This window comes from Sander lucioperca, chromosome 20 (assembly GCF_008315115.2).
Source record: "Sander lucioperca isolate FBNREF2018 chromosome 20, SLUC_FBN_1.2, whole genome shotgun sequence".
In the NCBI taxonomy this organism is placed as follows: domain Eukaryota; kingdom Metazoa; phylum Chordata; class Actinopteri; order Perciformes; family Percidae; genus Sander; species Sander lucioperca.
This window is the reverse complement of record NC_050192.1, coordinates 19,083,120-19,097,027: the sequence shown is the minus strand read 5'-3', so window position 1 is coordinate 19,097,027 and position 13,908 is coordinate 19,083,120. Positions and strand designations below refer to the sequence as shown.

At 38.7% G+C, this 13,908-nt stretch overlaps 1 protein-coding gene and 1 long non-coding RNA gene across 4 annotated transcripts in view; one reads left to right on the top strand and one right to left on the bottom strand.

Moving 5' to 3' along the window:
• LOC116047920 (plexin-B2-like) overlaps positions 1 to 9,335 on the top strand; it is a 244,747-nt gene extending 235,412 nt beyond the window's left edge. For all 3 annotated transcript variants that reach the window (XM_031296960.2, XM_031296961.2, XM_031296959.2), the window contains exons 40-43: positions 1,687 to 1,751; positions 2,604 to 2,679; positions 4,761 to 4,835; positions 6,869 to 9,335. In XM_031296960.2, the coding sequence (XP_031152820.1) occupies positions 1,687 to 1,751; positions 2,604 to 2,679; positions 4,761 to 4,835; positions 6,869 to 6,973 (321 nt within the window). In that variant the 3' untranslated portion in view covers positions 6,974 to 9,335. The remainder of the gene's footprint in view (positions 1 to 1,686; positions 1,752 to 2,603; positions 2,680 to 4,760; positions 4,836 to 6,868) is intronic.
• Positions 9,336 to 11,683: 2,348 nt separating this feature from the next.
• Positions 11,684 to 12,009, bottom strand: LOC116047923. The gene is made up of 2 exons (XR_004104516.2): positions 11,894 to 12,009; positions 11,684 to 11,848 (listed from the first exon to the last, which is right to left on the bottom strand). It is a non-coding gene; the product is annotated as an uncharacterized LOC116047923 (long non-coding RNA).
• Between the last annotated feature and the right edge of the window lie 1,899 nt (positions 12,010 to 13,908).

The window sequence follows — 13,908 nt, the reverse complement described above, 5'->3', positions numbered from 1 at the left end:
AAAAAAGCATCAAACTAACTAAAAGACTTTTCTCAGGTCTAATGATTGTAGATTGTATCTTTTTCTTTAAACTTTTTGATTGTTATTTATGTATTATCTCCCCTAGCTTTTCTAAAGTTTTAGACACAGGTATGGTGATAATAATGGCCCAAAATTATGTTGAATTGCTTTTTTTTTCTTGAAAAACATCACATTTTCTTGAGGAAAGACCCTTAGACACCTCTGCCAAATTTGCGCACCTAAGTCTTGGATGATCCAGGGGAAAACCTGTAGGGGGGGTGGGGTGATTTTAGCATCACCTGCACTGGTCAGGGATTTTAATTACAGCTGCAATTACCGACGGTTGGATTTACGAAAACAATAATGGGACGCGGGACAACAACGGCACGGTTGGGTTTAGGAAAAGAACACCAGGGTTGGGTTTAGGAAAAGAAGAACGGGGTTGGCTATAGTAAAAGAAGAAAGCAACGGTTGGGATTAGGAAACGTGACACGTGGGACACGTGACCCATCCACCACCCCGACCAACCTCCCTACGTGGATTTTCGGCCTTTCATACTACTCGCTACAGTGTAAATTCACACGCAATTGCAAAGTAATGTAAGTCAATGGAGGCCAAACGGCGTTGATAAACACGCTAAAAAGCGATTATGCGTCTTGATAACACGCCAAAATGGCATACAAATTGGCGTGTCATACATACACCACTTCATGAGATCAGTCTGCAAATGCCGTTTAAATGGTGAAAATGTTCAACCACTGTGGCGATATATCAACGTCTAAAGAAAGAAAAAAGAAAACTATTGTCTGCAAATTTGAGGGCGTAGGACAAAAACTCCTTCTCCTACGGCTATAAGCTATAGGTGGATGATTTCAACATTTGGCCTGGAAGAACATTGCTGAGAACATAAAACCCTTTAAAGGGTCTTGTTAATGTGTCGTATTATGAGGATGTTAGTATGAAGAACATAGGACACTGGGGACATAGATACGCTCCCATTTAAATCCCATCCCTTGTATTTTAAAGTTGTAAACTTATATTTTTGTATTTTTTTCACATGTTGTGTGAAGATGGAGGAAGCTGATCTGATAGATGTAAACATGCTGACATCACCATATAGGCCTATTTGGGAACCAATATGATGAGAAGAATTTAAAGCAGTCAGGAGAGCAAGACCCCATAAAACCTCCTCAAACGGGCTGTTGTAATGTCAGCTGCAGGACTGTATTTTCCCCTATGTTTTAGTACATTGGTGCCATTTAAAGTATGCCGAATTAGCTATTAGCAGCTCCTGTTTGCAGTGTACCCATAGATGTACAGACAACTATCGCTGGTTTACTCTGATACTGAAGAAAAGTTAAAAACGTGAGGATTTTCAGGCAAGTTCTTACGATGCTCACTGCCCTCCACTGGCTGCTGTCAGAAGTCTTTGTGGGACTCGCAGCAGATGAGGAGGCGGGCTGATGGAAACTGGCTGCAGCAAAAGGAGTTAATTACAACACTTAATCGCAAAATAAACCCTGGACTGTTTGAACATTACAAACCGATGTTAATTAACCGCGCAGGAGCTTCCAGGAGAGGATTTTTCTCTGTAAAACATCTTCCCTTTACACAGAACAAAGTTTCAGGATGATTCTGAGAAGCTTTGATAATGATCTCTTATCCGTGTGTTGTTTTTTTCTGCAGGAGTCTCCCAGCAACAAGCTGCTCTATGCAAAAGAGATTTCCACGTACAAGAAGATGGTGGACGAGTGAGTTTGTTGCACTAAATAAACAGAATGAACAGATGTGTGTGTGCCTGTGTGTGTGTGTGTGTGTGTGTGTGTGTGTGTGTGTGTGTGTGTGTGTGTGCGCGCGTGTGTGTAGTATTCGGTACTAGTGGGAATCACAGGGTACCTCACGGTACGATATACGGCTCACGATACCGATAATATAAATATATATATATATACATATAATATATATATATACATATAATATATTGCCAGACAATCCTATAATGATGCATCACAATATCGTTCTAACTATGAATACAAAATGCCCGTGAAAAGGTTAAATACCGGTTCTCCCTCTTTATTTACTGCAAGTCCAAACTGTTAGAAAACAGCACAATTCTGTAGCACACGTTTTTCAGTCTGTAAATTAAAATAACTATACACTAACTATAGACTTAAACGGGGCTGGGGCATCTGTTATTTTCCTCACACTGCTGTCCGCCATCCTGTTTAAAAAACTTTTTTCCCTTCATTCATGTGTTGAGCGCCACCTCGAGGAGCCATGAAGTAGCGACGCTGGGAGCAGGGAAATCTATTAAGAGCACCTTCATTTATTCAATAAAATATTGATATTTGGCGCCAGCATATCTATTCTCGTATCACATGAAAAAGGACAACGATATATTGCAGTGACAATATTTTGTCCCACCCCTATTCAGCAGAACAGCTGGGCTACACATGGGTCCACCAGTTGCAAAAAGTCCAACTTATAAAACTGAAAATGTATAAAACAACATCAAATAAATTGTTATTTTAGATACAAATGTCATTGCCATTTGATCACTTGATATAATTTGATAAATGTGTGTTTGTGTGTGCTTTCTTCAGTTACTACAAGGGCATCAGACAGATGGTTCCAGTCAGTGACCAGGACATGAACACACACCTTGCTGAGGTTTCCAGGGTATGTTGTTTTTGTTGTAGTATCATATACATAGCACCAGCAGCACCTAATTTAAACAAGGTGGCAATATAACAAAATGTCCAGATAAGCAAGTACAAAGATCAACATATTCAAAGGAGAAATAGTAAAGGAACAAGCAACAAACCAAAAAGGAGTAGTTAAATTGTTCCAGTAAAGCGTCCAACTCCTTAAGTACACACATATAAACATGCATACATATATACACACACACACACACACACACACACACACACACACACACATACACATACACACACACACATTATATACATATTACACATGTTATTATATTATGTATACATACAAAAATCCATATACATACACAATCGTAAACTTATATACAAACACACACACACACACTGCGTAAATATAAATGCATACACAAAACTAATGAGTGCTATACTGTGCATGAGAGAAAAGGGCAGAAAACAGAAAAGAGAAAGACGGAGGGGCGCCTGGATAGCTCAACTGGTAGAGCGTGCGCCCCATGTACAAGGGCTCAGTCCTTGTCTCAGTGGCCACAGGTTCAACTCTGACCTGCGGCCTTTCATGTCATCCCCTCTCTCTCTCTCTCTCTCTCTCTCTCTCTCTCTCTCTCTCCCCCCTTTCACATCTTCAGCTGTCCTTTATAATAAAGGCCTAAAATGCAACAAAAAAATATTTAAAAAAAAGAGAGAAAGAAAGAAAAAGGAAAAACAGGAACTAACATGGCAACAACAGTGATTCAGGAAAAAAGTAGGGATACACTATGGATGAGGACTTGTCCAGTCTAGTCTCATAAGGTGTGTAAATCTATTCACGAGTGCTGGGTTATCAACCATTTATCATGAAGCGGTTCAAAAACTGTACTTAAGTACAAAATTGAGGTACTTGTACTTTATTTGAGTAGATCCATTTTATGCCACTTATACTTCAACTCCACTACATTTCAGAGGAAAGTATGGTACTACATCTACCTACAGATACTAGTTACTTTACATATAAAAACATCTGATTATCTTATAAAATGTGATCCACGTTTAAAGATTAAACTCCCAAACTGTGTATAAACTGAATCAAATCTGCTCCACCTTGACCAACTACAACAACAAAATGGTACTTAATTTACATAATACATAATTGCATCAATAATGCAATAGTTACTGGGGCCATTTCTTTATCTTTATCATACAAAAGTGTCTTTTTATATTAAATGAAATGTTCTCAGCCGCATCCAAAATTCAATTTTTGGCTCAAAATAATATTACCAGCCTCTCTATATTTTTTCACTTTAATGTTTGAGCGTGTGCACAATCAGCTGCTGTATGATGTACTTTTGAGTTGTAATTAAGACCATAGAGAGGTCCGCTGTGGATATACAGTATGGATATTATTGTTGCGCTGCACTGCTGCCAAGAGCATTCCTAGTTTATGTTTTTTGATTAAAGCCTCAAATTTAGCCAACATCAACAATAACTGACCCAGCGCAACCAGTAAATACTTTGAATCCTCAGATGAATTTGCTTTTTATGAGTTTTTTTATTAGTTTCCTTCAACATGAACATAAACCTGTCACATATTTTACAGTACGTTTATTTGCCAGACGCTTTTGTCCACAGCAACTTACAATAAGTGCCTTTAACCTCCATATGAACAAGAGTAAGTAAGCAAGTACATTTTATCTATCACTTATTACAGACAGTCACAAAGTGCTTCACAGGCCAAAATAATAAATACATTAAAACAAATCAATAATCATAAAAAGCACAAATAATCACAGTAAAGCATAATAAAAGGTCATAAGGTACATAGTAATACAGTCGAGAATATGGCTAAACGAACGGCTGACTAAAAATATGCATCTTTATGTGCTTTTTAAAAAACGTTAAAGAGCTTGGTGTCATCAAAATGAAATACCATACCTAAGTGTCGAAGCTCAAACTTTGTGGGGATTTCTGGAACTTTTCTTCATCAATATTACCAACATTTCTGTAAAATCTACTCAATGTTTTAATGGAGCTGGTGTCCACTTCAGAGGATTTAAACCGTTTTAATGTGTAACGTTTGTTTCCACTTTGTAGCAACACACAGACAAGCTGAACACCCAGTTGGCCTTACATCAGCTGTACCAGTACGCCAGCAAGTACTATGATGTGGTGAGAAATGTCTTTTTGTCTTTTATCTCCTGCGTCCCTGTTTATACTTTCAGATATCTGCTTTATTTTACTATTTCATGTTTGCTGCAAACGAGTCGTGTTAAGTTAGGGCTGATGAAGTCCCAGCATTCGCTGATTTAGTTTTTTTGTGTGTTTTTCATTTAAAAGCTTTTTGAAGCTTTTGCTTTAGCTTAGCTTTGTTAGCTGCTATGCTTCCATCAAAACAAGTGTGCTAGTACTGCGGGAGGAAGAGTGCAAGCAGAAACAGCAACAGTGAGAAGAGTTAGAGGAAGAGCTGCAGAGGTTCTACATAACGCTCCTTTGACTAGTCACAGCCACGGATCAGCCGGCTGTTTTTAAACGCCATCGACTCAAGACGAGCCTAGTTAAGACACACCTTAAAGCAGCACTAGAGAACTTTTCCCGCCTCGGTCCCCCTACAGGTTGGAAGCAGAATTGTCCATTACATTACATTATGCAAGTTTGCCAGATCGGGTAGCGGATCTGTAGTTCGAATGAACTGGACAATGTAATGTAATGGACAATCCCGCTTCCAACCTGTAGTGGGACCGAAGCGGGAAAAGTTCTCTAGTGTTGCTTTAAAGCAGGTAGCCCTGTTGTTATGGAGACGCATTTCCCTGCCAAGCTGGGCTGACACGTTGAGTCAAACGGGCTGAATCTCCCTTTCCTTAAATTAAATCCACGGTTCCTTCACTTGCTTCCCTTGATCATGTGAGGAGAGAGGAAACGAGGTAATGTGTTTTTAGAGGGATGAGACATCCTTTCCTCTGAAGCATCACGTGACTTCGTCAGCTATATGGGCGGAGTTAGCAACTCCTTCAGCTGCACTGCAGCGGCAATAACTACAACAACATGGGCCACTACAAAGCCCAGGCCTCCTCCAACTTTGGCCCAATGAAGAACAACTTTGGTGGTTGTTGGGCTGGCATTGGGCGGCAGGAACTTTGGTGGCTATGGAGCTGGTTCAAACAATGGTGGATATGGCCGTTCAGGAGGACGATTTTGAAATGTGAAGACTGAGTACTTAGGAGAGGCGAGCAAGGAGAGGAGAGCAAGCAAAGTGACAGGGCAGCTGCAGGTTTACCTCCTAATCTGCTCAGCCAAACAAGTGTGGCAGGTTACAGCTGCTGCAAGAAGAGATATACAGTATATAAATCATGGAGGGTCTTCATTTAAAAGTTGTTTTTCATCAATGCAAGCAAGCATTCTAATAAGGTTTTATGTAAATTTGTTTTTTTCTTTAAGCCTGGTTTTTATTTGTAACTGCATCAAATGAAGCTGAAATATACCATCATTCAGTTAAAAAAATAAAATAAAAAGAGCTTTCAGCTGCACGGCTTCCGGGATGGCTGCTGTAGTGTATCCTCGCTCATAGCTCCTCAGAGATCCATCCTCCATCCTAGCTCCCCTCCTCCATCCTCGGTCATCGGGGCAGGAATAAGAGCTTTGAGACGGCCCTCACGAAGGAGGGCCAGAACAAATTCCGGTTCAGTCGAGGAGTTGTCAAATAAAGGAAGTGAGATTCAGAGTTACGCCAAGCCAGCACCTTTGTCTGGAAAAGACCTGTAGATGGCAGCACAAGCTAGATGTTCAGCCTGGGTGTAGCTACTCTTTCACAGGAAAACTCCACGGAGAAACAGTGAACACTAGTTGAAATTTGAGATGCTTATTAGCATAACAATATTACCAAAAAATATAGAATTTTGTCTGACAGCTGCTTGTTTAAATATTTGTCAATTTGAGTCTTTAATGTTTTCGTCTCCCTCAGATCATCCAGTCAATTCATGCAATTTCAGCAATTCATGTTGCCATGCACTTTCTCAGTTCATGGCAATTATTATTTGACAATTTAGCAAATAACACACTCTAAAATGACAAAAAATTTAATAAAAAAAAGAAGCAAAATAAACTGTAGACTGATGCTTTTCCCTTGTAAGACATTTTAAAACTCGTCTAATCATTTTTGGGGGGAAATGTTGAGATTTCACTTTTTGTGTTTTGGTCTTCTTCAGATCATCCAATCTCTGGACGAGGACCCAGCAGCCCAGAATAAACAGCTGACCCTCCGTCTGCAACAGATCGCCGCCGCCCTGGAGAACAAGGTCACTGACCTTTGACCTCTGACCTCACGGAGGGGTCAGGGGGCGGAGCTAACGGCTACTAAAACACAGGATGTTTTCCATTTAAGGACTCAAAGGAGGACGAGCTCGCGGACTCTACCGAATGTTTGACCGTGTAAGGACCAAAGTGGGAGGGGCTAGTGGAGCAACAGGAAGCTGTTGACCATATAAGGACTGAAGGTGTGTGTGTGTGGGGGGTGGGGGGGGGGGGTGGTCATGGGACTCCAGGAGGGGTAAGGAATGCCACTTTTGGACAAATTAAGTGTAAAAATATACCCAGAGTTGTGGAAACTGAAGTGCTAGTATCTACTACAGTTGTATGGCGTACTTCCACTTGGCATCCCGAAACAAATACCAAGGAGGGATGCAAAATGGCGACCGTAGATAGGAGCTCGGTGAAATCAAAGGGTTATTTTTGCAATGGTAACTATGGCATTCGGTATGTGTGATCCTTGGACCTTGCTGTTTCTGTGTTTGGCTTCTGTACACCATTCATTCTAAGTTGATCATATAAGGACTGAAGAAAACAAAAGTGCCACACAAGGAATGAAGATTTTGGATAATTAAAGAAGATAAGTTAGGTAATGAGACATTACCAAGTATTTTCTTTTTTGGAAGTTCGGATTGGAAGTACAGCTGCTCCAGAATGCTTTGTGACCACTTTTTCCTTATCGTATTCTAGCAAAGTCTATGACCTGTGGATGTGAGGTTAATTTGCCTCCAACGCCTGATCTGAGGTCAGTTTTTCTGTCTCCACACTAAATGGTAACCAGAATAGTCTCATCTCTTGTCAGCAGCAGAGAACGTTTAAAAAAAAAACACTTTTACTTTTACCTTCAAGCAAGCTCAAATATAAAATAATCGACCAATGAAAACCCACTACGGTACACACCTCTGGCCAATCAGGCGTCTTGGTTTGTCTTGATGGCATATTCGAGGAGAGTGAATTCAGGGTACGAAGTCCAAAAATTGAATTGTTTTTTTTGTTATATCACGGCCAAATGTCACTTTTCATATCAGATTGTGTTTCTACGCTGATGACACTGTGCTAGCGACTCAAATCCCAGCTGAGTAATTTCATTTTTCATTCTGTTTAGTTTTAGCATTATTATTATCTCTGTATGCTGGCTTTAAGCAGAGGCTTTGCATTTCCATATACACCATGAAAACGATCTTTTTAATGGACTGATACAGTGCCACTTGTAAAGTGTTAATCAGGGTGGTCCATGATGTCATATCCTGTGTGTGTGTGTGTGTGCGTGTGTGAGTGTGTGTTCAATAGTGATATCGACACCTTTGCCACTTTGTTGCTGAGGACCAGCTTGTTTTTACTTTCTGTGAAAAATAATGACTGCCTAATCATGTAGTCTACACCGCTAAACACTTTTATTGTTAAGTGTGATTTGTTTTTTATAATCTGTATAATTTCAACTTCTTTTGCAAGACTCCATATATAATGCTGCATTACGTTTCTGCACACATAAGAGGAAATGACTCGTGTCTTCTGAAGACGGAGTATCCACGGATCCTTCAAAAGGCTTAAAAATAAATCTGAAATTAAGTTGGTAAAGCGTTAAAATGTATTAGATCCAGTTATTATAGGGCTTATTCCTCCATCGTGCTTTGCCAGTGTTCTTTAAGCTGCAAGATGAGTAGAAAGTATGCATCCAAGACAGTCTTACTTTAGTTTACTTGATTTGATCTGGGTAATGCAGTCCGTATCAGTACTGCTTTTCTTAGGGTCTACGGTACAAACGTTTAAAACACAGTCAAAAACAATTAATTGTCCTCCACCTTATTCTGTGGAAGATTTAAAATGCATAAAACAAATCAAACATAATACACATCAAATTAAATACATACGTTAAAAGACCAATCATTAAGCTTTTTTCTTTAATAACTGAATTAATTGTTTTTCATTGTGACATCACACCATATTAAAAAGCAAGTCACGTTTGTTGTGATTTGATTTTAATGTTGTGTGAAAAAATCTACATCAAATGAAAAATAATTCAGTTATTGAATACCCAAAGAACTGTATGCTTGTCCTTTTAACTGTTTTTTAAATTTAATTATGACAGTAATTGCATACATAAAAAAGGAAATGTGTCTTACTATGCGTATTGTATTTCATTTCTCTGATTTGTTTTCATTCAGGCATTTGACATCTTCCATATTATTCTACACCAAAATACCAAGAAAATACACTCGGCTGTCTCATTACCAAGGATCCTTTTATTCTGCATAGACATGACAAAAGAACATTCGTGCAAATAATTGTTATGCAGCAGCTGTCATGTGCCTCCTGATGATTGCCGCCTCCTTATTCTGCCCATTAAATGTTTCATTATGTTCATAATGAGGTTTGTTTAATCACAAAATAGGCCGGTTTAGTTTTGGCTTGATGAAACCTGAACATTTTGTCAATCTGCATCTGTGTCAATTTTATTTTTTTAATTTATAAAGCAGAGTGTTGTAAAATATGTTTAATGTCAACCGTTAATTAGAGGAAATATGGGAGAAGATTTAACCATATAATCATTTATATTTCCAACCACTCTGTAAATGAGTGAATTGTGGACCAAGTTATTAGATCTGCAACATTAGGGTTTCTGGGTTTAAGTGCCGTTTAAGTCACTGAAGGGTAAATTAATCCTTTATCTTCTTCTATGCTACAAAATAATCATGGTCACCATATAATTAATATATATCTGCTTTATTCTTTGCCTTCTGAGTCCAGACGATGTTATATAGCGCTTGAGTTAATTGAAGGATAAAATATGCAGTTTGTAAGTTGGATGATGAACCCCCTCGCCTTCTGGGAAACACTGACTTCTGCTAACAAAGTTCCTTCAGTTTTTTTGTTTTTGTTTTTTTTACTGAAGTTGGATTTTTTGATTATTAACAAACTGCATCTTTAAATTCTGAAGCAATACGACCTTAAGGCTGGCGCTGTAATCTTTGTACTCGTCTCAAACTCCGTATGAATTTACGCAACTTTGGCACTACATAACCTCCAGATATGAAGACTGAAAAAAACACATCTTAGCTTTTTTTTTTTTTTTTTTTTTTTACTTCTCATAAACTTTCCTAGGGGCATTTCACACTCAGAAATTGGTTTCTGAAAACCACTTTGGTGCCAAATAACTTCAAGAAAATATCTTGTGTTGTTGTAGTGTGTGTAACTGCCAAGGCTTGATCTGTTGTCTGAGTCGTATGTTTGATGAGTGTAGCCAGAAATAAGGGGAACAAACTATTTTGCATTAAATAATCTGGTGGTACGTGAAACATATTTGGAGGTTGTTTTCGGTGCCGGAAGATTTCACCAGCTCCTCAGAGCCACATTTGCTGTTTAGATCTTTAATTCCGTCTGACATATAATAGCTCAATCTCTTTTCTTTTTTTTAAGATTATTTTTTGGGCTTTTTCCGCCTTTAATTGACAGGACAGCTGGGTGAGAAAGGGGAGAGAGAGGGGGATGACATGCAGGAAATTGTCACAGGTCGGACTCAAACCCTGGACCTCTGCGTCGAGGCATAAACCTCTAAGTATATGTGTGCCTGCTCTACCCACTGAGCCAACCCGGCCACATAGCTCAGTCTCTTCTCACTCTGCAGATATAGTATATTAATTGTAAAATCTGAGATATCTCTTTAAAAAAAAACTCCTATTCGTCCACCAACACTAGCTTCTTTTTGCCACCGGCGAGTGCCTTAAAGAGCAGAACTGAAAGTAAGTTTTGGAAGTAAAAGCCAAAAAAGGTGTCTATAGGCATTTAAGACATTTATAGTAGATTTACTGCATCTTTATGGTTCTTAACTAGAAGATCACAATGAAAAACGGGCTATTACAAAGTATTTTAAAGAGGGCAAAGTTGGTACTGTCAAAAGTTTTTAAAGCTTGTACAAAAACAAAATTAGACATTTTATCGTTATCAACCAAAAAACATTCAATAAGTTTCAACTTCAGTGTCAGACATATATATATATATATATATAGATATACATTTTTTTGATCAGTAACAGATAAATAAACCATTAACAATTTGTGTTACACATGCTAACGGAACAGAGGCTAGCTAGGAAGCAGGCTAGCTAGCAAGACATTTCGCTAGCCAAATGTAAAACCCAAACATGGTGGATAATGTCTACCTTGCTTACCAATGGCTCTGCAGCAATTCATGTTGCCATGCATTTTGTCATTTCATGCAGACGATTATATAACTATTTAGCAAATAACGCACTCAGAAATAACAAAAAATAGAAGCAAAAGAAAATATAGACTGATGCTTTTCCCTGGCAAGACCTTTTGAAACACGTCTAATCATCTTTTTTGGGGAAAATGTTTAGATTTCATAGAAATATTTGTAAACATTGTGAAAGATTTAATGTATGAACTATTGACTAGCAGCATACTGGATTGTGAATCATTGCAGGGTTTCCCCCCCAAAAAGTTGTAAACTTTTTTTTTCAAGGTTTTGGTCGTCTTTTTCGACACTTTTGAAGCTTTTTTCAACGCTATTTTATCAAGGATTTTCTTCAAATAATATAAAATTTAAATAAAACACCCACAATCAATAAAAGTAGTGAACTGATCATTTATTTCACTTGTAAAGAGTGTAGTATGAAACCATCCATGTTATTTCTTTTTGACAATTTGGTTGAAAGAAAACCCAAATTTCTGATATAGAAACTTTTTGAAAATCGGTCAAATTTGACCCGAGCACAACAGGAGGGTTAAAAAAGCTATAAGACAGATTCCATAGGGCTAAAAGATAACTGAAGCTTTGAAAATATGACCGGGTCTACGTTTCTAACCGAGCCGCCCTACTTTAACTAGTTTCAAAAAATGTTAGGCTTGGTGGGGGGACAACTTAGTCCTGGTGGGCCACCGGGCTTGCAGTACACTGGGGGAAACCCTGCATTGGTGCTGGAGAAGCACAAATCCTTTAAGAAGTTTTGGTTTAAAGGTGCCCTGCCACACAAAACCCTTTTTACTTGCATTTTTTGAAATATGTTAGTTCCATAAGTGTTTGTGTTATGTTGTGAATGTGAAAATGAACTGCTACCTCCTCTGTCAGCTCTAGCTACTAAAAAGAAATAAGCGGAGAAATCAGGTCAATAACAAAAGCTGGTCAGTCTGACGTGGTGTTGCCTGAGCTCATTACTATTCATGCGCTCGTCCAATTGCGCTGGGTAGTGGATGCTGATAGCCAGGCTCTCATTGGCTAGCTGTTAGCCAATCAGAGTCAAGCAGCTTAGCTCGTTGAATATTAATGAGAACTGGCACAAATCGAGTCTGACTGCAGGCTTTCTATACCACGCTAGAATGGCTTGAAACAAGGTAACCAAGGCATTTTCTCCACAAAAAATAGAGTCCATGGTAGAACTTCAGACATTACCAAAAAATGATGAAATACGTGTGGCAGGGCACCTTTAACTAACACCCAGCTATGTTGTATATCCCCAATGCTCCGGAACCGTTTGGTAAATATGAGAAGGATGTGGCTTGCATATGTGATGTTTAGTTCAGTGTTTTTTCCGAGGCACAGAGGTAAAGGCAAATGTTGATGTGTAATGACTGGATGAGGGATCAGCACAGGGAACTGAGCCTTCACTGTAAGTAGATTTATTCGTCCACTACTTGAGGATCTGTGTGTTTTAACGATGTAAAAGTGAAGCGTGTTGTTTCATGAGGCACAAAGTAAACAAAAAGAGTTTGAGAGGTTTTGAATGTTAAACAGAAAATGGGCCCACTGGTACTGATGTTTTGACCGACATCGTAAGGGTTACATGTGTTTATACCATTGTATAACAGTTTGTACGTCGAATACAACTTTCCCATTGTTTATTCTTGTAACATCATTGTAGGAAACAAAATGGTTTTGGATGGACTGGACCAAGTCTAGACTTTTGAAAACAGAATCCGAAACAGCACTACCAGGAACCAGGAACCTAACTGGTCTTGGAGCCCAAATCGGTGACTGAGGAAGTGGAGAAGTGGGCAGAAAAATCCACATCTAGAAAGTCCAAATATCCAATAAAAGATGTTTATACAAATGGAAAGTCGTCTTCTCTTAATGTTTTGGTGTTTGGAAGTTTTTTTAGCTGAAATGATCTAAAGAAAAACTTCCAGAGCATGATTCCAATAGAAATATTGTCAGAGCTGCATCATGTTTTCTCAATTGTAAAATAACAGCAGTCTCACTAAACTTTCTAAACATGGTATATAGCAGTGTTTCTCAAATGGGGGTACATGTCCCCCTAGGGGTACTCTGGAGGACTGCAGGAGGTACGGGACATTTCTTGCAAAATGTTTTTCAGTTACAAGGCTGTAGTTACTTCTACTGTCTTTTTTTTCTCCAAGTTTGTCGCTTTTTTCAAAGTTTTTGTCGCTGTTTTTGAAGTTTGTCACCTTTTTTTGAAGGGTTTGTCGTTTGTTTTGACCTATTCTTGCCTTTCTTCCTTACTTTCTTCTACTGTCTTTTTTTCTTCAAAGTTTTTGTCACTTTTTTCGAAGTTTGACGCTTATTTGAATTTTGTGTCACTTTTGTCGTCCTAGTGTTGCCTGCCCTTTTTTCTAAGTTTTTATTACTATTTTTGACTTCCTTCTTTCTACCGTCTTTTTCCAAGGTTTTGTTGGTTTTAAAAAAACGTTTTTGTCGTCTTTTTTTCCATCAGCATTTAAATGTTTTCCAGGTCCAAGGCTGTTGTGTAGTAAATCTATCGCTGACATCACTGTGTTGTTCCTCTTTATATAGACTTTTTTTTTTTTTTTGCTCGATGGTGTTTTAAGCCCCCAACATCTCCTTCCAGGCAGCACTGCGACAGTTGACTTCAAGGCACCTAACCCTAACCTAATAGCGATGCCTGGAAGGAGACGTCGGGGGCTTAAAACACAGATTAGGGGGTACATGGCTTAAAAAACTGTTC